This window comes from Uranotaenia lowii, chromosome 3, assembly GCF_029784155.1.
Source record: "Uranotaenia lowii strain MFRU-FL chromosome 3, ASM2978415v1, whole genome shotgun sequence".
Taxonomy (NCBI): domain Eukaryota; kingdom Metazoa; phylum Arthropoda; class Insecta; order Diptera; family Culicidae; genus Uranotaenia; species Uranotaenia lowii.
Genome location: NC_073693.1, coordinates 206,772,172 through 206,796,253, shown reverse-complemented (window position 1 = coordinate 206,796,253; position 24,082 = coordinate 206,772,172). Strand labels below are relative to the sequence as shown.

The window sequence follows — 24,082 nt, the reverse complement described above, 5'->3', positions numbered from 1 at the left end:
CATTTTATAAGATTTCATTTGGAAGGTTCTAGAAATTTCAGCCGTTTATTCCATGCGCGTGCACAAAAGATTCCAGAACAATCCTGGCGGGCCACCATTGCCTGTGTGGAGTCTTTCCAGAATATTAAAACTGATTTGAAAAGAAGCATTTTCATATGTGATGAAAGAAATTAGAGAAACATGAACTATCAAAGAACGAAAGAACATAAGCCGTAAATATCATGAAAATTTCGAAAAAGATACAACGGCTCACCGACAGGACTTGAACCTGCAATCTCCGCTTCGGTACAACGGCGCGTTAGCCAATTCCACCACGGTGAACGTGATGGAACCGGCGAACACGAGCAATCGAGCTCTGCCGATCAACTGCTGGACCTTCTATCGAAACACCATGTATATTCCGCATGTGATCTTTCCCTCTATTGATCTCTCTTGTTTCTCTAACCCCACCCATCGACTCGGGATTTTAGCCGAGCGAGCACATGGTCGATTGCTTCGGGTTTGCCGCAACTTACGGTCAGATGAAGAAGCAATCAGTGCCGCTCAAGGTTCCGAGCAGACCAGTTACACAGGGAGGTGTTGCTCTGTTGAAATCAATACTGATGTTATGAAATCGCTTGTACCGAAGCGGAGATTGCAGGTTCAAGTCCTGTCGGTGAGCCGTTGTATCTTTTTCGAAATTTTCATGATATTTACGGCTTATGTTCTTTCGTTCTTTGATAGTTCATGTTTCTCTAATTTCTTTCATCACATATGAAAATGTGATCATTTTCAGGTACAAAGATGTACCAAGCGATTTCATAACATCAGTATTGATTTGAAAAGAAGCGCGCGCCGTGATGTGAATTTAGGTTTGAACCGAATCCGCGTGTTTAAGGATCATTATCCGTTCGCGAAATTACCTATCAAGTGAATTTTTGAATGTATTGTAACCTTAAGAGAAAAATAAAGAGAAATAATTATCAAGTGTTATTCTTGCGTTTTACCCTTAAGTGTAACCCGGATTTCTGAAAATCCAAATACAGTCCACAGCTCTGAGAGGCCGGAATCACCCGTGATGGCCGGACTCCGCTGGTTTTTGTCCCTGAAGGAGTGAAGATCAGCCAAAATACATATATAACCGTAGGCACGTCGACATTTTGGTTCCAGGGATTCAATTGCCGGACCCTGTATACACCTGAAAAAAACGAGTTTGGAGAGATCACGTACAGGTCCTTCAAGAAATTTATGGACCTTTTATGGACTCTTTGGTCAATAGAAGGGAGTATTGAGTCTTTGGTTTGTAAAATTACGAATTAAGAACGAACCTCCAGGCCACTTCACCATATGGAAGTTTCCACTGGGTTACACTAGGTAAATTTATGGATGAAATCTTGATGATGTGCTTACAGCACAAGCAGCAAATGCTAATCTGAAAAATATGGCAGGTTTTTTGAAACACACAAAATAATGTCTGAATCTTGATAAAATTAATTGTATGATTACTGGAAATTGCAAAGTAAGAGTAAGTCCTAAGTTATTATTCGGTGGTTGTGAGATCGAAAGGGTTCGTCAAATCAGATACATAGGACTAGAAGTCGATGAAAAATTTAATTTTATAGCTCAGATAGACTACACAATCAAAAAGATCGCCGTGAAATGCTGCTGCCTGTAGTTCCCTGGAGAGTCGACAGAGCGACAATGCGAGATCAATGTAAACAAGATTCACAAGCGAGAGCTGATTGGTATCAAAGTCGATCACTCAAGCTCACTACCTATAGTATTTCAGAAGTGAGTGAGATACTAACTGACACATGATCCAATTCGAAAAGTCACTCACTCACTCACTCATTCAAATTCAATCAATGCGGCCTTGCATCGGTTGATACTGTAACAAAGCAATATAAATCAGGAGAAAGCATTCGATCAGCAATCCGTTATCGAGTGAAAGAGTGAAAAGAGGAAAAGTGACTGAGTGAAACAAGAAACTGAAAATCAGGTAGCTCCTCCCTCACTCAGTTGAGAATCCGAACTGGAGGAGGAACGTCTCTCTTTCAAATCTTGTTTCTTTGATTTTCGGAGCAGCGCTGTCAAACACAATCTTTGCCTCGTTGTTGGGAGAGAAACCAAATGATCTACGTTAAATCTGTTATTATACCACATTCAGGTGCGGTCCTAGAGCTGGCTCTTGGGGGGTGATTTTCAAAATTTTAAAAAATCAGTAAATATAAAGGAACTAAAATATTTGGTAATAACTTTTATTTGAGATATAGTTGTGAGAGGGGGAGGGGGGGGGGGGGGGTTTCGGTTTCAAATAAATCGTCTACAATAGTTGCTGCATATTGGGATTTGAACGACATCAGATTTCACGCCGATCCTCCGGTGCATATGGCCGTAGTAAAAGACCTCCACTGATGACGATCCAAAAAAAGTCGTCGTTCCAGGTTCCCAAAGTTCCAGGTCGGTTATTTCTTCCGGATTCCGTAACAATTTTATGAATCGGGAGCAGTAGGTTGTTAGCCTAAAGTAATCAGATGTATTTTGAAAATTACAAAAGTGTAGTAAAAACTTTTCACAAATTTTCTCAATTTGCTGGATTTGATATTCTTTCATACAACTTCAATGTAAGAATCTATAATATTCCATGCGAAAAAATGTTGATAAAAAGTTCATTTTTCATAACTTGTGTAGCTGAGAGATTTAAAAAATCAGATTATAAGCTCTCCAGAGAATGTCTCGGTGAGAGAAAAAAAAAATAGAAAATAATCATCAAGTAATCAACATATTTTTTTCAGGGCTTCTGCATATCAGCGTAAGGCTCACAACAAAATTGTAATGATATTTATTCATCTATACGTTTGAAAGAGCAAACATTAGAAATAAGCGTTAAATAACACTAGGGAACAGCATTTTTCGTGAATTTATTCAAGTAACTGATTAGAGAAGGTTTTGGTGTACTAAACTTGAATCATTTGTCAGGTTTTGTCTATCCCTTTAGTTTTGATTATATGAAAATTTTAAAATTGATCAATTTTGAATAAAATTAATCATTCATAACTGATGAACTAACAAACCTAAATTTAAAAAAAACGGATTCTGAATCTTTTTGTTATCCTCCATTGAATAAAGGATTCATATTTTGCTTAGATACATTTCAATTTCAGAGATACAACAAATAAAATGTACAATTTGGAATTTTTAATAGATAGTTACAAATATTTTTGGCATCACTAAAAAGTATTTTTACATTTAATATTATAGATTTTAACTCTTTTAACAAAATTGTTGAAGACTACAAACCGATTTGACTTATGCTTTGAAAATATCCAAGATTCAATTTGTTTTGAAACTTCTATGAAATTTCGTCATTCGAGAATCTATTTTTGCAGAATTGGGAAAAATAAGAAAAAATGAAACAGCTTTAACTTTTTTTTCCGAAACCTTAATTATGCGTGGTCCTCGGAGAAGTTGGTCATAAAATTAATTTTTTCTTAAATATTTGCAATGTTCTATGTTTTGCCAAAAAAGTGCACAAATTATTTGAATGAATTTCCACCTATCTTCGAAAGAAAGCTCAAAAAATAATAATTGCAGTTTTGAAATTCGTAAATTATGAATTTTGTTGTCTTGTGTAATAATTGCTATGAATTCAGAACTGATTGTCAAACTCTCAATTTCGATTTAAAAAAAAATGAATTCTGATGTACAATTCTTATTGTGAATTCTGGATTCGATTCTTAAATTTCTAAATATGAATTGGATTATTAAATTAGATTATCAAAATCATAATCCGAGATGTGAAGCTTTTCAAACTATATTTTCATTGTATTGCTCTTGAATTACAAGAGTTGCATCAAATGATTTATGAAAAAACAAATTAAAAATCTTAGGTAGGTAGGTACAGATTGTTTCCAAATGTTTAAAATAGATTCTATAAAAAAAACATGAAATGAGGATTTCAAGTATTCTTAATGAAGATTCCTAATAACTTAATTGTTATTACCAAACTTTCAGATTTAAAGTGTCAAATCTGAAACTGGATTATGTGGATGAGTTGGATGCAGTTTCGGTGATTTTATTGGTGTGAAACATGAAATGCAGCCATGTTGATCAAAAATATCAAAAAGAAATTCCAAATGTACAACTTGAGCGAATGCCGAGAATATATTCGACCGATAACGGGATCGTATTAATTCACAAGGCACATTTTTGGTGTTTATGTTTCGAAAACTTATTTTGGAAGATTTTTGCCTCGATTTTTTTGTTATACTTTGTTTATCACCTCTAGTTTTGGCAATATGGCTTTAAGGCATTTTAAATTACTCAGTTTTGAGTGAAATCAATCATTTATATCTGATGAACTAACCAACCTACATGAAAAATAAAAAAAGGTTTTAAACTAATAATCATTCTCTGAAAAATAATACAGATTTTGCTGAGATTTTCTTCAGAAACAACGCTTTAAAAAATAAGTTCTACTCTACTTTTTTTTGTAGAGAATTGAATATAACTGTGTAAGTTGAAATTTCAGGGACTAGATAAGATGAAAATTGAAGTTGGCCTTTCTCAAGAGATATCTAAAAATTATTTTATTTTTAGAAAATTGTTTTGAATATGAAATTGCGAATGTTACAAAATTTTGTCTAATGTTGTACTTACATTGCATTATACTGTATGTGTTCCTGAGTGAATCGATTGTGAGAGGAAGTTTTGCTGGTATCTAACTTATTGTTATGATAATTGTTTTTCGTTGTATTTTCTATTTGAATATTGGATTTGTGTGTACTTTACCTTTTTCTTGTATGCTGTTATCACTATGGTCATAATTATAAAAAAAATTTTACTGTTTTCTGCGGACACAATTTGTTTAAACCTTTTAAATTTGGTGTGGTTTGGTTTACACTTGATGTTGGATTGTGTCTTTGTATGTGTGAAGTAATAATATTTTTATATTTAATACATAAGTGTATAAAAGCTTTTTTTCCCAAAAATGATCTTATTTATCTAGTGTGCGTATACTTATAACTCTACTGTGTCAGTCGGGTGGTTTCTCCATTTGGATTGATCCAGATAGGGCCATTGGTTGAGAAGAGTTGAGTGTGTCGGATCGGCCACTATTTTTAAACTGCGACCCATAGATGAGTCTTGACTCAAACATTCAGCTAGCGAAACTTTTTATTCTGTAGAGAATTGAATCCAACTGTGTAAGTTAAAATTTCAGGGAATAGATAAGATGCAAATTGAAAAGTTTTGCTGACTGAATGTATGAGTCTCATCTATGGGTCACAGTTCAAAAATATATTCTACATTTTTTAGAAAATAGTACAGACCAGGATTTGGATTCTGCGCCCTCTAATTAGTCGAATTCCTTATACTTTGGAAAAAATGTGAATTAAGTTGTCTTTTTTATTTATGAATATGTATTTTGAGTTCCGGAGATAATTAGAGTGTATATTGTCGGCGTTTATTTCTTCATATTAAAACAGCATTTATAAATACTTATTATCCCTTCTTGACTCTAAAAACTCTAAATGGACGCAGTTATAATTCACAGAATCCCTACTTTTGATTTATTGTTTCATGTGTCTTTTTTGAGTTTACGATCTAGCTTGAATTTAGAAATCTGGAGAAGTTGAAACACTTACTTCGTAATATTTTACATTTGATTACTGTTTTGCCTTACCAGTATTTTTTCGTCTTCCAAAATATGAATATTTGATTAACAGATTTTAATCGGAAAAAAATGTTATCGTTTCCAAAATTTAAATTATGATTTGAGAGAATTTTTACTTTGATTCAATCCCTTATTTCTTATTTTGCAATCTAATATGAAATCTGATTCTCAGTTTGAAATTGAAATTTTTATATTAATTAAACATATGAATGTACTTTTCATTATGAAATAATAGTTTTGTTAAAATATTTTGATTTTGATTTTGAATGCATAATTCCCTCCGATTTTGACAATATCTTATAATCAAAAAAAACTTTTTTTCGTTACCAACTTTTCTTTAATAACCTTAATTTTTTTTAATATTCGAAAGTTGTGATAACTATGAATTTGAGCGAATTTAAATAAAAATAATAAATATCCAAAAGTTATCATAAGATATAAGCAAATTGAAACCTTTAATTTCAAAGTTCTAGTTTTTGAATTTCAATCATTTTCAATAGGAAATGATACATCTCAACGGGAAAATTATTAAGAAAGAATTATTGTTGGTTTTTATATGTGAACAAATTGTTTGTTTATAAAACAAAATGAAAAATCGAATTTTATAAACATTAATTAACGGTAACGATGACGAAAAGAAACATAAACAAGTAAGACTGCCAGTGGAAGTCATAGGCTTCTGAAGTGTCTACTGAAAACTGATAACTGCTATGGGAAATTGAGCTACGATTTAAATGTCTTACCATAAAGTTAATAAAATTCCAGGTTAGTCCATAAAACATGATAGAAAGTTCTAAAAATTTAAGGAAATTGCAAATCACATGATTTCTTACATATGAAGTTTCATAAAAAGGGTAGGCTTAATAGCGGCACGTTCTCCAAACATATGGGAAAATTGTGACTTTCAGTCTAATAGTAAATTATATTCACATATTTGATGTTTTCAAATTTATCATTCCAATAAAATTAAAAGAAAATGGAGCATTTTTAAGCTCAAAAGCTGAAGGTATAATTTTAGGTATATGAGGTGAGGACAAATGAAAATGTAGGGCTAGGTGGGGTAATTATGAACAAAATTTCTTCATTTGGCACACTAACAGCCACCATACGTTTATTTCTTATCATAAATACTGAAAACTTGCCAATATTGAATGTTTCCGTGCTCTTCATCATTCTGTAGAGCAACTTTTTTTTCTTGGTCGCAACCCACGTCCTTGAGATGTCTGTTCATAATTACCCCGTCTGTTCATATTTACCCCCCTGTCTAGGGGGTAATTATGAACACGGATTACGGACTTGGTATAAAATTTTTGAAAAGTAACAGTATTTATACGTTACATTTACCCATAGTAAGCAGTGTATGGTGATTTTTTACTTAAAAAATTATGTTCATAATTACCCCAAACCCTGTTCATATTTACCCCGAGACTTGTCCTATATGATTTATATGGTGTCAGAAAATCTCAATTCAACACCAAATAATGAAAATAATTTTCAGTCATAAGAAAATGGGTTGTTTTATAAAAACTCAATTCAATTCAGGTATAAAACTTATAAAATAAACAAATGTAATAAAAATTTAAAGGTAAAACAACGCAAAAAATAGCTATTTAGTGTTAATTTGTATTGATTTTTCTATTATTTGTTTCGGTAGTTAAATTTTTTGTTGCATCTTTTACGTTTTGGTTGGTTTCTTTTTCTTTCGTATCTTTATGTCGTTGTAGATCATTTTTATTTGATAAGACCTCTCCATACGTGTAAAATTTTAGGCGAGTTAGGCTACTCGATAGTTTTTACATCCGTTTTAAATGTCCTGCGCAGCAAACATCAAGCTTTCACCTAAATGTCGTAGGTTAGGCTTTTCACGTACGTGCGAGATATCATGATATTGAAGCCTATAAGTATACAGAAAATTCTTAATTTTTTTTAAAGATGGTTGTTTCACAAAAACACCCATTAAAATCTCCTTGGATCAGTGAACAGCCATATTTTGCAAAGCTTGTCAATTCTGTATGATCGACTGTTTTGAAAAATATTTACACTAATTAATTTTTTATATCCTGTACGAAATTTCACATTAGTAGCTTTATTTTCTCAAAAAAAAAATTATTACTGCAGAAGTTTTCATCACTAAACTGAAAGAGAAAATCTTCAATCAAATGGTTTTCATTTTACACTAAATTTTAAAAAATGTATTTGAACGAATAAAGATTGAAAAAAGTAACTAAGTATAAAAATAAGACTGCAAGAAAATAGATTTTGGATCTTTGTTATCCGAATGTAACTCATAAACAATTATTCTTTGCTGTAATTCTAATGCTCTCAATAGCAGCACGTTGTCCAAACATACAAGAAAATTTATCTTTTTGATCTTTGTTTTGTGGACTTACTCATCTATTAAATTTATCATGGTTTTTCATATATTTTACTGTTGACCATAGAAATTTAAGGTTTATAATAATGTTAAATTTCACGCGGTAGTGAATAAAAACTCGAGCAGTAAACGTTTTGTTAAAAAATGGCGAATTATATTATTAGTAAAATAAAAAATTTCTTCAAGTCTTGTTTATATCCTTGTTATTGATCAATACAAAAAAAACTGGTTTTGGAAGGACGTAAAATCTTTATGCGGTGTTAGAAAACTATTCCTGGGATACAGCTTTTCGGTTTCGGTATTACCGGTAAAACTATCCGTACGCACCATTCACTAAACCTGAGAAAACATTAGACTGCATTTTTTTCTATCAACAAAAAGCAAGTTCTTATCACAATTTTTTTTATACAAAATTAAGACTCGTTTGAATGCTGATTTAGCTTTTTTCAAAATTTCTGTTTTATAAACTTTTTTCACTCTTGAAGTTTTATTAAGTTCAGATAAAATCGTGTTCAAAATTTTTTTTCAAAGACTGAAAAGAAGCTTTTTTTTCCAAATCCGAATCTTATTTTTGGAAGAAAAACAATCAATTTCTCAAAAATTCAAAATTTAACACATTGCGGGCTTAATTTAATTATGAAATTTATAAAAATTGGTCCAGTAAGTTCCTTGAATATAGAATGCCGAGTGTTGATGTTTCCTGGCTAAGATTTCTTCACGGTCCTGTGTTAAGATCATACAGAAGGGGGTGGAGGGGGGTAGTTTTGTGAGAAATTTCTTACAAGGGGAGAAGGGGGAAGGGGGTCTGGAAATGCTTGGGTAATAAATTGATGGCCCCCTAAGTAGATGAATAAAACATTTGACCATCAAAAAGCAGAAGAAATGTCAGGAAATGTGTGTTCATAATTACCCCATAGGACGAAAACTATGGGGTAAATATGAACACTCATCTGTGAATCAGTGCGAATAATTTTTTTCAAAATTTCTTCAAAATCTAGACAGAGCATCATAAACTGGATGTAAAACATGTGATAACAACATTCCAGCTGGATTTCCTATGATCAGATATTCAAAACAATTAACATTGTCCGAAACGATTTCCGTTTCACGAGGTAATAGTTTTTTTAAACATCTGAAATGATATCATTAGGATTCCAAAACAGATCGGTAACAGCTTAAAGCTATCAATCGGATGTTAAACTACCACTTTTGGAACTTTTTATGATCATTCATCCCCCACACGTATGGCGCGTATGGCCCTTGTTCGGAATTACCCCGTGTTCATAATTACCCCACTTGACCCTACGTCTCGGTAGTCGAGTGGTTAGCGTGGTAAGACGGTAATCGCTGGTCCACTGATGGCATGGGTTCGATTCCCATCTCGGTACTGGGTGTTAAATGTTAATCTTAAGTTGTCCGCGTCATTTATTCAGTCTGTAAAGCCTAAATCGGCTAAGACGGTGTATTTCTTTTTAAAAAGTTGCCTTTTTTTTCATTACTTTGCTCAAATTTTTGAAATGTATTGTAGATAAATGGTCAGCAAATTCAAACACGAAACTCTAAGTAGCTCAACAAAGATTATTTGGTGAAATAAGGTCCAGCCAATGGTAAGTTTTTTTTCTAAGTTTTTAAAGTTCTAAGTTTTTAAAGAAATTTGAGTAGTTTTGGGCATTTTGTAACGATTTTTTACCGCACACAGTTTGATTTTTAGATATAAAATGAAGTACAGAATGTAATGCAAGTTAGCGTATGAGTTGGCGAAACTGCGGTGAATCCGTGCACCGATTGTGGATCACCTACATACATAAAATGAAGTACAGAATGTAACCGGCTTACTTAATGGACGGTCGGTAACGATGTACATAGCTACTATACGAGAAGAGCCCATGATTTCAGATTACCGAATACGGGAAAGGAAATTACAAAACGATCAGTTTTCTACGACGATCTAAAAATGTTTGTTAAACATGCCGCAGAATATCAAAGACAATTCAAACATAAACACTTTCAAGAAACTGGCAATACAATACGTTTAACATACAATGAAATAATGACAAATCCTAAAAAGGATCATATACTGGTGATGAAGATCTGACGAAACATTAAATATAAAATTGTACGGTGATGGACATATGCAGTAGTTAGACAAACAAGTCGTACAGAATTTGATAAAATAATGCAAACAAAATTGTCCATAGGATAAACTGTCCCTCTCACTTCAAAAGAAGGGGGTGAAGGAAGGATCCAAATGGGTCTGTGGGACCATCACACAAAAAAAAAATGAGTGTGATAATGTTATTGATGTTCGAAGATACTACATAGGCAGAATATGGAAATGTTTTAATATAGTGATTGTTTTTTCATCAAGCCGTAACAGCAATATTGAACAAACAAACTAGTACGAATCCAGAATTTATCAATTCAACAAACGGATCACATTATATGGAGGATTCAAACTATACAAACAGTCCGAAATATTTTGATTATGATTGATATCTAAAATGTAGGTAAAATGACCGTAACTGTAAGTCGATGGGCTCGGTCGGCTAAGAAGACACAACACCGGCCACATACGATCACGGTCAGCATAGCGAATTTTCAAGTTCATGGATAGGATGGAAGCGCGCGAAGAATCGGGGACCTGTAAGACCTATAACATACCGGGGGAGCTTCTCTTTTCTTTGCAGAAGCTTAACTTAAGAGTGCGCGCGGCGCGATACTCTGCTTGGGTTCGTCGCGTAATTTAGTCTTTATCGAGACGCCAACCGGGAAGGAAGAAAAATATTTGACGATTAGTTTTGGGTGAGAAAAATTCCGAAAAGCCGTGACAAATTGACCGGGCGCCGGACAATGTTCGTCTGTTTTCTCCGAGTGTCACCAAAATGAGATGCAGATAAGCTGTGGAAGATTAATCATCGCCAGAGGAGTGAAATAGCTTGCAAACGAAAGTGTCAATAACACCCCAAAACGATTCATTCGAATATTGTTGTCATAAGAGAAATATGTTCACTTTAAGAAAATTTGCGATTTCTGTGCTAGTGTGTGCCATATTGTTCTGCAGTTCTGGTGATGCATTTTTCTTCTTGCTGAAGTCATTGGCCGAAACAGGAAGATACGACGATGACCGATTTAATTCCGTGCAACCTACTTATACGAGTAAGGCGACAGTTTTGTTTTGCGTACCACTTAGCGCTTGTAAAAGTGAAATTTCTAGCGTACACACGATTTGAATGCGTGCTAATACAGTTGTGCCTAATTTATTTTGTGTGTTCTTGATTTCTTTTCGTTGTTTTTCGGCGTCTTCAAATGAAAAAAATGAAATTCGAACCTCGATGCAGCAACTCACACCAAGGACATTCCGGAGTATGATTTCATAATTGTTGGCGCAAGTCCTGCAGGATGTGTGCTGGCGAATCGGTTGTCGGAAAATCCTGACTGGAAAGTGCTGCTGCTGGAAGCGGGACCCGGGGAGAACGAGTTCAACAACATCCCCCTGTTGACGACATTTTTGCAGCAAAATTCCAACTACAACTGGGGTGATGTTGCGGAAATGCAGAATAACTCTTGCTGGGGTAAGTGTGATTGATGTGAATAGTTAGAAACGCAAGTGAAATTGGAATCAGCATTGAAAAAATAAAGATAAAATTTATTATTACACAGCAAAAATTATTTTCTGTGAAATTACGCAAATGTCCTGTAACAAAAATGAGCAGGACATTTACACAACTTTTTTACTGGACATTTGCTGTAATAATGAATGAATCTTCGTTAACTTTCAAGGAAAACAATTTAAAATTACAGGTTTTGTTAATTACAGGTGAATTATTTTAAAGGTTGTAGTTTTCAGTGACACGTAAAATTCAAAAATTTTTGACTATTACGTGTCACTGAAACTGCAACCTCCAAAATAAATCAACCAGTAATTAACAAAACCTGTAATTTTAAATTGTTTTCCTTAAAAGTTAACGAAGATTCATTTATTATTACAGCAAACGTCCTGTAAAAAAGTTGTACACTAACAATTAAATGTCACATAATTTGTTTTTCGACCTGTAAAATTACGGTAAATGTCCTGCTCCTTTTTGTTACAGGACATTGGCGTAATTTTACAGGAAATAATTTTTGCTGTGTAAAATAAGTTGTAAACGAAAAAGGATATTTTATTAAGGATTACAAAAATTATTTCTATGATTTGTTCAGGTTCGTTTAGATCGAGAAAGTTCGAAATCTAATCGTGAGCTGACAGAGCTGAGTTGAACAGAAATATTTTGAAAACTGACCGGTGTAAAACCTTCCTCGTATTTATAGCAATTTATACGACAAATCTTTGAGAAAATGGATTATTGTGTATTTTTTCAAGTTTATTTTTCATAAATTTGGTTAATTTTTTTTTTGTTTTACCGGTTTCGTATAAATAAAAAGTTTGTGGCAGTGTGGAGTACTATTTTAACGATGCTGATTTCCTTGAATAAAATATTATAACTTATTTCAAATGAAGACCTTATTCGATTTTGGCAACATTCGTAGAAAACCGTTCGTTTTTGGCAACATTCTGAAAAATCGTTTTTTATTTTATTTTTTTTTTAGATAAAATTACCATTGAAGTTATTAGATTGGCTCAATAATATTAGTTTTAAGCAGAACAAAAAAGTTAAAATTGTTTTTTGACGATTATATAGTGGAACAAATAAAAAAATATGACTAATATTATGTTTTACTACAACTTTGAAAATAAAATAATAATAAAATATTCAAACAATATCATAACAATCTATTCGATTTTGGCAACACAAAATTTACGAGCGTGTTGCCAAAACCGAACGAGATCTGTAATTGTCGTTCAGTTTCGTATTTTACCCGGATTTATTTAAAAATTTATAACATTTAATCGTATTTTGCTAGGTTGTTTGGGAAATATAAGTAAGTAAGTAAGTAAGTAAACGTATTTTGCTAGGTTTTTTGGGAAAAATGCTTTAAATTGCCTTGCCCGAAAATCTGTAGGGAGATTCAAGATAAAAGTTAAAAGTATCTCAAACGTATTTGATGAGACACGAAAATTGAGATGAATCATTGAAAATATATGTTTTTATGCTGCTTTCATTGTTGCCAATCTATTTTCTACTTTTATGGTTGAATGACTTCAAGTTAAAAATATATTATCTTTTGCTAATTAAGAAGTATGATTAAGTCGTTTTAAATTAAGTAAGCAAAATGACAGAAAGAAAACGTCCAGCTTTTCTATTTTTTACTGTTTCAATTGTAAAAAAATAAACCTCAAATAACACTAGTTTACAAAATTTTAAAAAAATCGTGAACTTGATTAGCTGACCAACATTTTTAATGTAAAATCGGGCGCTGAATCCGAAAATGAAATTCAAAAAAATCTCAGTAGAACCGTTTTTGAGTTATGCTCCAAATATGAAATTTCGAAAAAATTAAAAAAGTTCATGTACTTAGATTAACATATCTCGGTCGGCTTAACAGTAATTTGATATCCCTCTTTTGCATATTCAAGGTGAATAAGTTTTCTATCGATCATCTGAACATTGTTTTTGCGTTCGACCAACAGTATTGCTAATATTAGTGACTTTATGAGAAAAAAAATTATAAAAAACGCATTTTTTTAGAGAAAATTTTGTTTCAACGAAAGTTTTAGACTCGATGGTAAGATTTAAAAAATCTGATTTTCTTTTGCGCTTAAATGTCAATTTAAACCAAAGATTTCAAGTGGTTATTTATCAAAATCGGTTGAAAATTGAAGAAGTTATGGCTACTTTACCATAACTGAAATTTTTGGAGTTTTTAATAATTTAACGAACCGCAGTACACTTATCATAGTATAGGAAGAATGAAACATGATAAATCTCACTCGCTCCGAGACAAAATTATTTATTAGCTTACCAGAAGGTCACATGCCAAGTTTCAGGAAGATCTGACCATAGGGAGGGGTTGCTTAAGTCTCAAACGTGAATAAAATTTTGAGGTATTTTGCCCGGAAGGAACGAAAAATACTGGTTTTTCATCAATAACTTTTTTCATCACTAGCTGATTGTTTTTTATGGTTGATTTTCTTAAAGCCTAAGTTGCGACAAATATTTCACCCGAAGACTGTAACTCGATTGGATTTGAAACAGAAAAGTTATTGCGGTTCAAAGGCCGCAAATTTTGTCTAACACGCAATGAGTACTTTTTACCCATTGCGTTTTATACGACAATTTTCGACCAAAATACAATCTTTGAACCGCAATAACTTTTCTCTTTCAAATCCAATCGAGTTACAGTCTTCGGGTGAAATATTTGTCGCAACTTAGGCTTTAAGAAAATCAACCATAAAAAACAATCAGCTAGTGATGAAAAAAGTTATTGATGAAAAACCAGTATTTTTCGTTCCTTCCGGGCAAAATACCTCAAAATTTTATTCACGTTTGAGACTTAAGCAACCCCTCCCTATGGTCAGATCTTCCTGAAACTTGGCATGTGACCTTCTGGTAAGCTAATAAATAATTTTGTCTTGGAGCGAGTGAGGTTTATCATGTTCCATTCTTCCTATACTATGATAAGTGTACTGCGGTTCGTTAAATTATTAAAAACTCCAAAAATTTCAGTTATGGTAAAGTAGCCATAACTTCTTCAATTTTCAACCGATTTTGATAAATAACCACTTGAAATCTTTGGTTTAAATTGACATTTAAGCGCAAAAGAAAATCAGATTTTTTAAATCTTACCATCGAGTCTAAAACTTTCGTTGAAACAAAATTTTCTCTAAAAAAAATGCGTTTTTTATAATTTTTTTTCTCATAAAGTCACTAATATTAGCAATACTGTTGGTCGAACGCAAAAACAATGTTCAGATGATCGATAGAAAACTTATTCACCTTGAATATGCAAAAGAGGGATTTCAAATTACTGTTATGCCGTCCGAGATATTTTAATCTAAGTACAAGACCTTTTTTAATTTTTTCGAAATTTCATATTTGGAGCATAACTCAAAAACGGTTCTACTGAGATTTTTTTGAATTTCATTTTTGGATTCAGCGCCCGATTTCACATTGGAAATGACCTTCAGTTTACTGAGTTCAAAAATGCTGTAAACTAGTGTAATCATTGAAGGAACAATTAGGGAAATGCATTATTTGAAAACATGAAAAGAAAGAAATAGAAAGTGAAAATGCAATAGATGAACAGAAAGCAAAAAAAAATTTTTAAAGAAGACAAAAGAAATGAACTGATGAAAATGTTAAAAAGAGCATATGTATGTATATCTCTACACTTAAAAGCCCTTGGTCGAATAAAGTCGGTTCTCCAAACTTAAACAGCTGAAAATTTAAACTTCTTGGGCTGAATTTCACCAAATAATATTTGTTTAGTTACTTTTTGACTGAATTTGTCAACAATTTATCCATCCTACTTTTAAGAATTTTAAGCTAAGTAATGAAATGTAAAGGCAACTTATTTTGGAACAATTTTCCTTCCTTTATCGAAGAATAGCGTTTAAGTCTTCGCGGAGGGCTTAGATAGAAGAAAACAAAAATATAACCGTAAATTTTATATAATCGAAAGTATGTGATTTGCAATTTTCTTCAATTTCAATAAATCTCTTTAATTTTTTAAATCATCAGATTTTGGACCTTACAAAAAGTAAAAAGATTGGAACTAAATAAAAAGAAGTTGTTGGCATGGTGGAGTACGATTTTAACAACGCTGATTTTCATGGTTATTTTTTAACATAAAGTGGTAAAATGTACTAGCAAAAGCAATTATACCTCCTTAAAAAATAGTTAAAGATTGATGGTTATACTAATGGTTTAAAAAATGAAAAACAACTTTAAAAAAAAGCAGAAAATAAGTATTTTACGTCTTAAACTTTTATTTAAAAAAAACTGCTTTTTCTATGAAGCTAAGCAATTTAATTGTTTAAATCTTTATAAATTTTTATTGTTTTAAATTTTTTTCGTTACTTTGTAATATTTAAAAAGTGATTTTTTTTTCTAATATCTTTGTTTTCGTTTGATTTTATTTTTAAATTTTTTTTCTGGTTATGCTGGAAATTAGCAATTTGAAGTATTTTATGTAAATTTCGAGAAAAAAAATCAAATATCCGAAAGATTACAAGACCAAACAATAAATTTTGGAAGATGGGAATTATTTCAGCTTTTGTATTCTTGATTATATTGAATTTTTATAAATTTTTATTGTATTAAATTTTTTCATTCTTTTGTAATATTCAGGGCTAGAAGCGACCATGAGGCAAAAAAGTAGGGCAAAATAGTTACTTTGAAATGAAATTAGGTCAAAATTAGTGACCATATCAAGTCAAAAATTACATCAATAGGGTCTTTCTGCATATTTCAACCCTTTACTGCATACGAGCTCATATATGTCCCCTATTTTTTTTCTTTTTTGTGCATAATGCAGTACTTTTAAAGAACTACAACGATTCTAATGCATCAACATTTTAAAACATTAAAAAAAAATTAAAAATTATCTTATTTTCCACACTATTTAAACAAGAGAAATATTGAAAAAACAATTTTGTTTTTTTTCTGAATTGCATGTTAAGAGGCCAATAAAGTTATTTCCGTTGAAGAAATTATTTTTTTCAGAACGAATTCGTAGTCCATGCAGTAGAGGGTTAAGACGCTTTTTATAAGAATTCATGAGCTCATGGTAAAGAAGAAAATACAGTTTATCACATGGCATCAGACTGATTTAATTTTGATCATTTTTTTTATTTTAAATGTTCTGATTTCTGTAAAGTTTCGTTTTTTGGTTTAAAACTCTTCCATTTTTTTTTGCAGAATTATAAAGTTATCTTTTTTATGAGTAAATCTAAAGTTTTAGGTATAAATGGGACAATTTAAAATTTTGTTCTGAAAACGAACATTGTCTGTCTTTTTTACTGTGGAACCGAGCTGTCTTAACGCTTTTGTGCAAATTTATACATTCTTCAAATGACATTTTCTGCTGAATGTCTAAGGGAACAGACAGACAGACGGACAGACAGAAAAAAACCTTGTCGAAATTTTCGAAACATTCAAATTTCAGTAGATTTAAAATTGAATTGAGGATAAGAAAATTTAAAATTGAGAATTAAATATCAGATATATAATGAAGACATAAAGATGTTGATACACATTTTTTAAATATAATTTAGTTTAAGAAGCAAAAATAGACACAAAACTTAAAAAACCTATTGAAAAAATTAACTATTGATAAAAGTTATAAAATTTTGAATCCCAAAAGAATAATATGTGCCTATTTATATTCTCAAATATTATATTTTACATTTTAAAGCTCATAATAGTTCATTTGAAAACCGATTTACAAAAAAAAAATACCTAAACTAAAAAAGGCTAAACTTCACTTTAAAATTAAAAAAAAAAATAAAGAAAATATAAAGAAATTTTATAGAATTTTATAGAATAAAACGAATCACAAACGTTGACAAGACCACGTTTTTATGCAAGGATAAATTTGTCTTAAAAACAAATAATCAAGTTACGGATATTCGCGTCAACTGATAATCGAGTTCGACCTGTAAAATAAAATTTGGTAGTGAATTTAGAAAAGGACAAATGCGTTAACAAATGAAGTTATAAGCTGGGTCGAAAAGTGCGTTTTGAGATCTACATTTTGATAGCACAAAATTATCTGAATGAAATTTGGTTTTCAAGAAATTAACAAAACAAAATTATATTTTTGCTGGGAACTGTCGAACTTTGAATACGTTTTTCTCTAAACAGTGATGTTGGCGCATTCGCGTATTCAAAGTTCGGGCAAAGTTGCAAAACGGTTTTCAAACGTTATATGTAGTCATTTGTATTTAAATTGTAGAAAAAAGTGACTTTAGTGACCAAATTTTGAAAAAAGTAACTTTTGAGTGACCAGCTCAAAAAAAGTGACAAAGTTACTAAAAAGCCCTGAATATTAAAAAAAATATTTATAATTTTTTTTCTTATATCTTTGTTTTCGTTTTGTTATTATTTTTTATGGTTATGCTGGAACAAATATCAATTTCTTCTTTTGTCACCCCCCCAACTCCCCCCACCCCTTACCACCCATCGAAATAAGCAAAAATAATAAAGAGGGTAAAAATTAAAATTTTATGTAAATTTCGTAACCAGCATCAAATATGCGAAACATAACAAGACCAAAAAAATGGGAATTATTTCAGCTTTAGTAGTCTTGATTTAATTGATTTTTTTCGATAAAAAATTACTTGATTTATAGATTTTATGCAATGATATGGTTGAAATTTTGTTATCTGTGTTCTATTTTTTTTTACTTTGATTTGTTTTGGATTTTCTCAATTTTTTTAAAGTTTTCTTGCAAAGAATTTTTTTTTTGTTTTTGATTTCTTTTTCAATTTTTTCTGATGTTTTGTTATTTTATTTAAATTTTAAGGCTTTTTAAATTCAATACCCGGTGAAAAAGATTCAAGATAACATTCGAGATTCAGAATCAAAATCAAACTTCAAGGTTTCCTCTCCTTCGGCAGAATTCAGCATCGTGATCAATCATCAGAATTAACCTGAATAAAAAAAAAGCAAAAACCAAACGGAATTAAATTAAGGAGCAAACAAATTTATTTGACATCTATGTAACGTTTGTTCTAAATGATAGAACCATCACTGAAATAAAACCTAATTTAAAGCCATTTATTTGGTGCTATAAACATCAACGGTCAGTTTTTGGCGGCTGTTACCCAAAATCTTCGGTATCGTTTATGAAAAGTTCTGAAAAAAAAAATAATAAACAGATTATTTTTAATTAAAAAGTTCGTTCAACGTTTTTCGATTCGAGTTTTGTGGCCTATTTTGTATGGAAGAGTTGAGACAATTGTGAAGCTTAATTAAAGGTTTTAAGTCTAGGATTGATCGATCTTGGATTGATATTTGTAAGGTCGATCTTTTGGACTCAAATTTCAATTTTTCGGATCGATTATTATTAAGCCTTGGAACATTCGATAAAATCAGTTTATTTTCGATCCGACATTTCGATCTTTTGAAGTTCTTTTTCTATTTATTCTCGGATATGATTTTGCAAAATATGCCGAAAGTGTCAAAATTTCTATCACTTTTTTCCAACACCAGTGAACTTGCTCTCAGTGCTACCATGCCACTAATAGAATTGTGACCGACTTAATAGATAGCGTATATTCCTTCTATACTTTTGAGAAAAACCTGAACTTTTTTCGAATGCCCAAGTAATCTAAAATTTCATAGAACGGTCGCTTGAAAGCATATTTATCCTTAAATTGAGCATCTACAGCATTTTACTTAGCTCCCAGATTTGATTTCTTGCAGAGATCGATAATTTTGCTTCGTTTTTTTCTTTTCGGTGGAGCAATCCTGAAACCATTCAGCTAAATCGATCTGCTGATGCAATAATTGAGTCTTGTGACCTGGACCACGGATTTACATAGGTCCAGAAGTGAATTATTAAATTTCATCCGCTGTAGGAACAAGCGTAAAGGACCAAATGGCAAAATAGGATTTTTGAAGCCTAATTTTACTTTTTTTTTCCTTTTTTATAGGAATCAAACCATTAACGTCATCAGTCCTCGACCTAATTTTGATTTTTTTTTCACCGTTTTTAAAGCATCAGCTTAGAGATCAAGATTCAATTTATCACTAACCGTGAATGCAAAGAATAATTGTTGTTTTAAAGCAACAAAAAATTTAATCAAAATATTTATTTCAAAAACCTGTGTTTATTTTTGAATCCATCGAATAAAAAAAATTATGCTGTAGCTGTAAGTTTAACATTTACAAAAAAGTAGTTCTTAGGTAGCCTCTGCTTATACCTCATAAAATTTTATATTTTAAGCACTCGCAATTCCTTTTTTGCTCTCTATGAAAACTGATCAAATGAAATTTCCAAAATCGTATTAGAATTAATTAACCATTTCGAAAAACCACCGTATCTAATTAATTCGAACTGAAAACAATAATTTTAATGTTTCTAAGTATTAACAACTCATTAGCATTAAAGATTGCCCGGATTTTACCGGGCTTTCCCAGATTTTTCAAAGAAAAAAAAATGGGAATGCCAGGTCCGATCCGGTTGTCCGGATGTAGAGGAAAATGGCCCTGTTTTTGTTCCAAGATTATTCACAATTTTTACAGAATTCAAAAATTTTTACTTGTTTCAGAGCATCGTTTTGAAATTGTGAAATAAGATTTTCAGTTGTTCATTTTTCAACTTTTTTCTTGCCTTTTTATGGAAAATACGTAGATTTTGCTTGGATTTGTTCGGATATTATCCGGTTTTGAGTTTTTAAATTCAGAAACCCAATGCCAAAATCCGGAATGCCTTCTTAATAAATCAAGGGTTAAAAAGTAAATAGATACACGAAATTCAAATTCAATATTCCAAAACTAAGAATTGAGAATTTCAAATTAAAGTTTGACAGCTTTTAAAACTCGTATCAGCATTGAGAATGAATGAAAATTTCAATTCTGAAAATCTATTTGAAAACTTCATCGCATGCTCAATAAGGTCAATTTTCTTGATGACAACAACATCAACAAAATTGACCTTTACACCTCGAAGCATTTTTTTGTAAATAAATAATATGGTTTAAAAAAACGAACCTTTGAGTCTATGAACACATTTGAAATTTCAAGTGTGATGCCTGCAGCCAATATTCACCAAAAGCACACAAATTTTCAACGAAGTTTCCGTAACGGACACATTTTTTTAAAATTTTCAATTAAGAGTTAATCACCGTTGATTTGTTTTTTTTTAATACTTGTTGTGAAACTTTGAAAGAATCCTCGAACAGTTAAAATCACATTATTACAGATTTGTACTGGTCGAACCACAATTTTTTTCTATAATCTAAGCTTTAGCAAGCATTGATGAATAATATACAATGTATTGAATTTAATTTTTCATTCAATTGGACGCACAATACTGAAAATCAAGTGTGACATAAAATGAGATTTTGGATCTTTCAGATGCATAAAATTCTGAAGACACGTTCTCTTGATTTCCTGAATTTTGAAAATTCTGCCAGTTGTCAGGAGCATAATTTTTGAGGGTTTCGGTTACATAAATTTCAATTGAATTTTATCTTCATCTCATACTCCTGGATTTTGTAGAGGATTAGCTTATTTGAGGAATGTCAAAAAAAGTTTGAAAATTTCTAGAAAATTTATTTCTCTTTACTTTTTTATTTTTAACCTTTTCTTTGCCGAAGAAATTATAAATGTTCTGCTTATGTAATTATGTTCAAATTTTTCACTTAGGTCATGCAAAGTATTCATATAAGCTTAATATTGATTTGAAATTTCGTTGACTCAATATTTGCCAACGTATTAAAATTAATATAACATCAAACCATGTTGGATGAGTTGATTCAGAAGAGAACCCACGTACTCAATGATAGTCAGAAACAGAAAAATACAAGAGTTAGGAAAAAAAACTCTAAGGGATTTAAAGTTATTTTCGTAAAACTAATGTTCTTAGATCATTCATATATTTTGATTTTGTTTAAATTAAAAACAAAAACCATAAATGTGGCTCTTTCAAACTCTGAAGTATTGAAAATTCGAAATTTTTGTCTCTTCCGACTCAAAAGGTTGCCGACCACTAATCTAGGAAATCGATCTTTTGCAGAAGATCGAACAGTCCTAGAAGTCACTTTTGAGTAATTTTCTTTCAAAATAGCATGTTTTCAGTCTTCGATATCTCTGAAGGTTGCACTTATTTACTATCTTACAGATGTTTAAAACACTTGGAAAAACATTGTGATGAAATATTTTCCATTCACAGGAATGATCGACCAACGGTGCAGCATTCCCCACGGCAAGGGACTCGGTGGATCGTCTCTCATCAACTACATGATGTACACCCGAGGAAATCCGGCCGATTTCGACCGCTGGGCTGCCCTTGGCAATCCAGGATGGTCTTACAACGACGTTTTGCCTTATTTCCTTAGGAGTGAATCGGCCAGTCTGCGAGGGCTGGAAAACTCTAGCTATCACGGCTACGGGGGCGAGCTAAGGGTGGAATTTCCCCGTTTTAGGACCAACCTGGCGCGAACTTTCGTTAGAGGTGCGAAAGAAATCGGCCATAAAAAGATAGACTACAACGGGAAATCTCAGCTGGGTGTGTCGTACATTCAGACGAATGCGATGAACGGAATGCGACAAACGGCTTATCGCGCTTTCGTGGAACCCATTCTGGCCAGTCGTCCGAATTTACACGTCAAACCGAACAGCCGGGTTAATAAGATTTTAATCAATCACAACACGAAGGTCGCTTATGGAGTGACATACGTGAAGAACTTCAGGCATTTCGATGTTCACGCGAGGAAAGAGGTTATCATAACTGCGGGAGGTATCAACAGCGCCCAGTTGCTGATGTTATCCGGAGTGGGCCCCAAGGAACATTTGCAGAACATCAAGGTACCGGTGGTGGAAAATCGTCCCGTTGGCCAGAACATGATGGATGGTGTGCTATTTAATGGACTAACGTTCGTGTTGAATGAGACTGGACAGGCGCTGTTGACCGACAGCAGGTTCCAATTGCATTCCATTGCTGATTACTTTAATGGGCAGGGACCGTTAACCGTTCCAGGTGGGGTGGAGGCATTAGATTTCCTGCAAACAAGCCGAGCCCAGCAATCTGGCGTGCCTGACATTGCGCTCATTTTCTCGACCGGATCACTAGTTTCCGATGGTGGACTCGGATTGCGTAACGGGAAACGAATCAAGACCAGCATCTATAACAGGGTCTATCGGCCACTGGAAACAATTCCAAACGATCAGTGGACGGCAACGGTAATGCTGCTTCATCCCCAGTCCAGGGGACATTTGAAGTTGAGAAACGCAAACCCTTACAATGCACCCAAAATTTACACCAATCAGTTATCGGAAGAAAACGATGTTGAAACCCTGCTAGAAGGTATCAAAGAAGCGGTCCGGATTTCCAAATCTGCTTCCATGAGACGGTACGATGCCCGGGTATTGGGAATCCCGTTGCCAAATTGTGATCAATATCCACTGACGGATGATGAGTACTGGCGTTGTGCCATCCGGACTCTGTCCAGTACGGCCTATCAACAGCTGGGGGCTTGCCGGATGGGCCCTGAGGAAGATCCGACGACAGTTGTGTCACCGGAACTGAAAGTTCATGGCGTTCATAATCTCCGGGTGGCCGATGTAAGTGTGGTGCCAACAACGATTTCCGGACAGGTTGGTGCTGTCGCTTATATGATCGGAGAAAAGGCAGCCGACCTCGTTCAGAGCCAGTGGAATTCAGTGTGATAGAAAAGTGGGAATGGCAATTTTCATCAATGCATCAACAGTATTTAGACTAAGCTAGTAATTTATTATTCCGTCATGGTTATTTTAATAAAATAAACTCATCACAAGCTACCTGTATACTGTAGGTGATAATAATGTGTTTCTGTTATAATCATCAATTCCAGGAGAATCTTGAAAAGTAACAAAAGAGTACGATTTTCTCAGTAATAAATCCTTTTCCTGTTTCAATTTTCAATTTTTTCGAATTTTTATCGAACATCTGAGGGATATTGGAGAAGTCTAAAGAGGTTAAATCGTGATACTGATTGATGGTCTTCAAAATGTAGGTTGTTGGATGATCAAAAGTAGTCATGCAATGCTTCGCTAGACACCCAGCAGTTAATGTGAATTGAATTTATTGTTTATCAATTCCAAAAGACATACCCCTTTTGAACAGTTTATAACTTGTTTGCCTAAAAAGATACAAACCCAAGTAACATTTAGAGTTTTATAGCACGCTATTAGATCAAGCTTTGGTTTTATACGGGTCTTGAGGAATCTTACAAAACTTCGGTTCCAAAGAAGAAATAAAAATGATGTTGATTTTGCTGTACAAAATATTCAATTTTCTCATACAAACCTAGAAGTTCAAATTTTCTCATGTAAATGTTACTTAAAAATTCTTCAAAAAATCATGGATGAGTTTTGAACCAAAACGAAGCTTTTCAGACCCCAGAGTTTGAGAAATTCAAAAATAACCCCAAATCGGCTTAGTCTAGTGCCCTAAACGATTAGGCACCC

General features: G+C 32.6%; 1 protein-coding gene and 1 long non-coding RNA gene across 2 annotated transcripts in view; one reads left to right on the top strand and one right to left on the bottom strand.

Moving 5' to 3' along the window:
• The window catches only part of LOC129755930 (uncharacterized), a 62,809-nt gene that overhangs the window by 3,262 nt on the left and 35,465 nt on the right, over positions 1–24,082 (bottom strand). The gene's annotated exons all lie outside the window — the stretch shown is intronic.
• On the top strand, positions 10,763–23,470 carry LOC129755928 (glucose dehydrogenase [FAD, quinone]-like). Its single transcript, XM_055752635.1, has 3 exons — positions 10,763–11,183; positions 11,366–11,599; positions 21,807–23,470. Exons 1-3 carry the CDS (start codon positions 11,030–11,032, stop codon positions 23,300–23,302), a joined length of 1,884 nt encoding a protein of 627 aa, XP_055608610.1. The 5' UTR covers positions 10,763–11,029; the 3' UTR covers positions 23,303–23,470.

Excerpts from the sequence above, each read along its gene's own strand:
- LOC129755928 (XM_055752635.1), top strand. The coding sequence starts at position 11,030 with ATGTTCACTTTAAGAAAATTTGCGATTTCTGTGCTAGTGTGTGCCATA. Across the intron at positions 11,184-11,365 it reads CGTGCAACCTACTTATACGA|CAACTCACACCAAGGACATT; the intron begins GTAAGGCGACAG and ends ACCTCGATGCAG. Across the intron at positions 11,600-21,806 it reads GCAGAATAACTCTTGCTGGG|GAATGATCGACCAACGGTGC; the intron begins GTAAGTGTGATT and ends TTCCATTCACAG.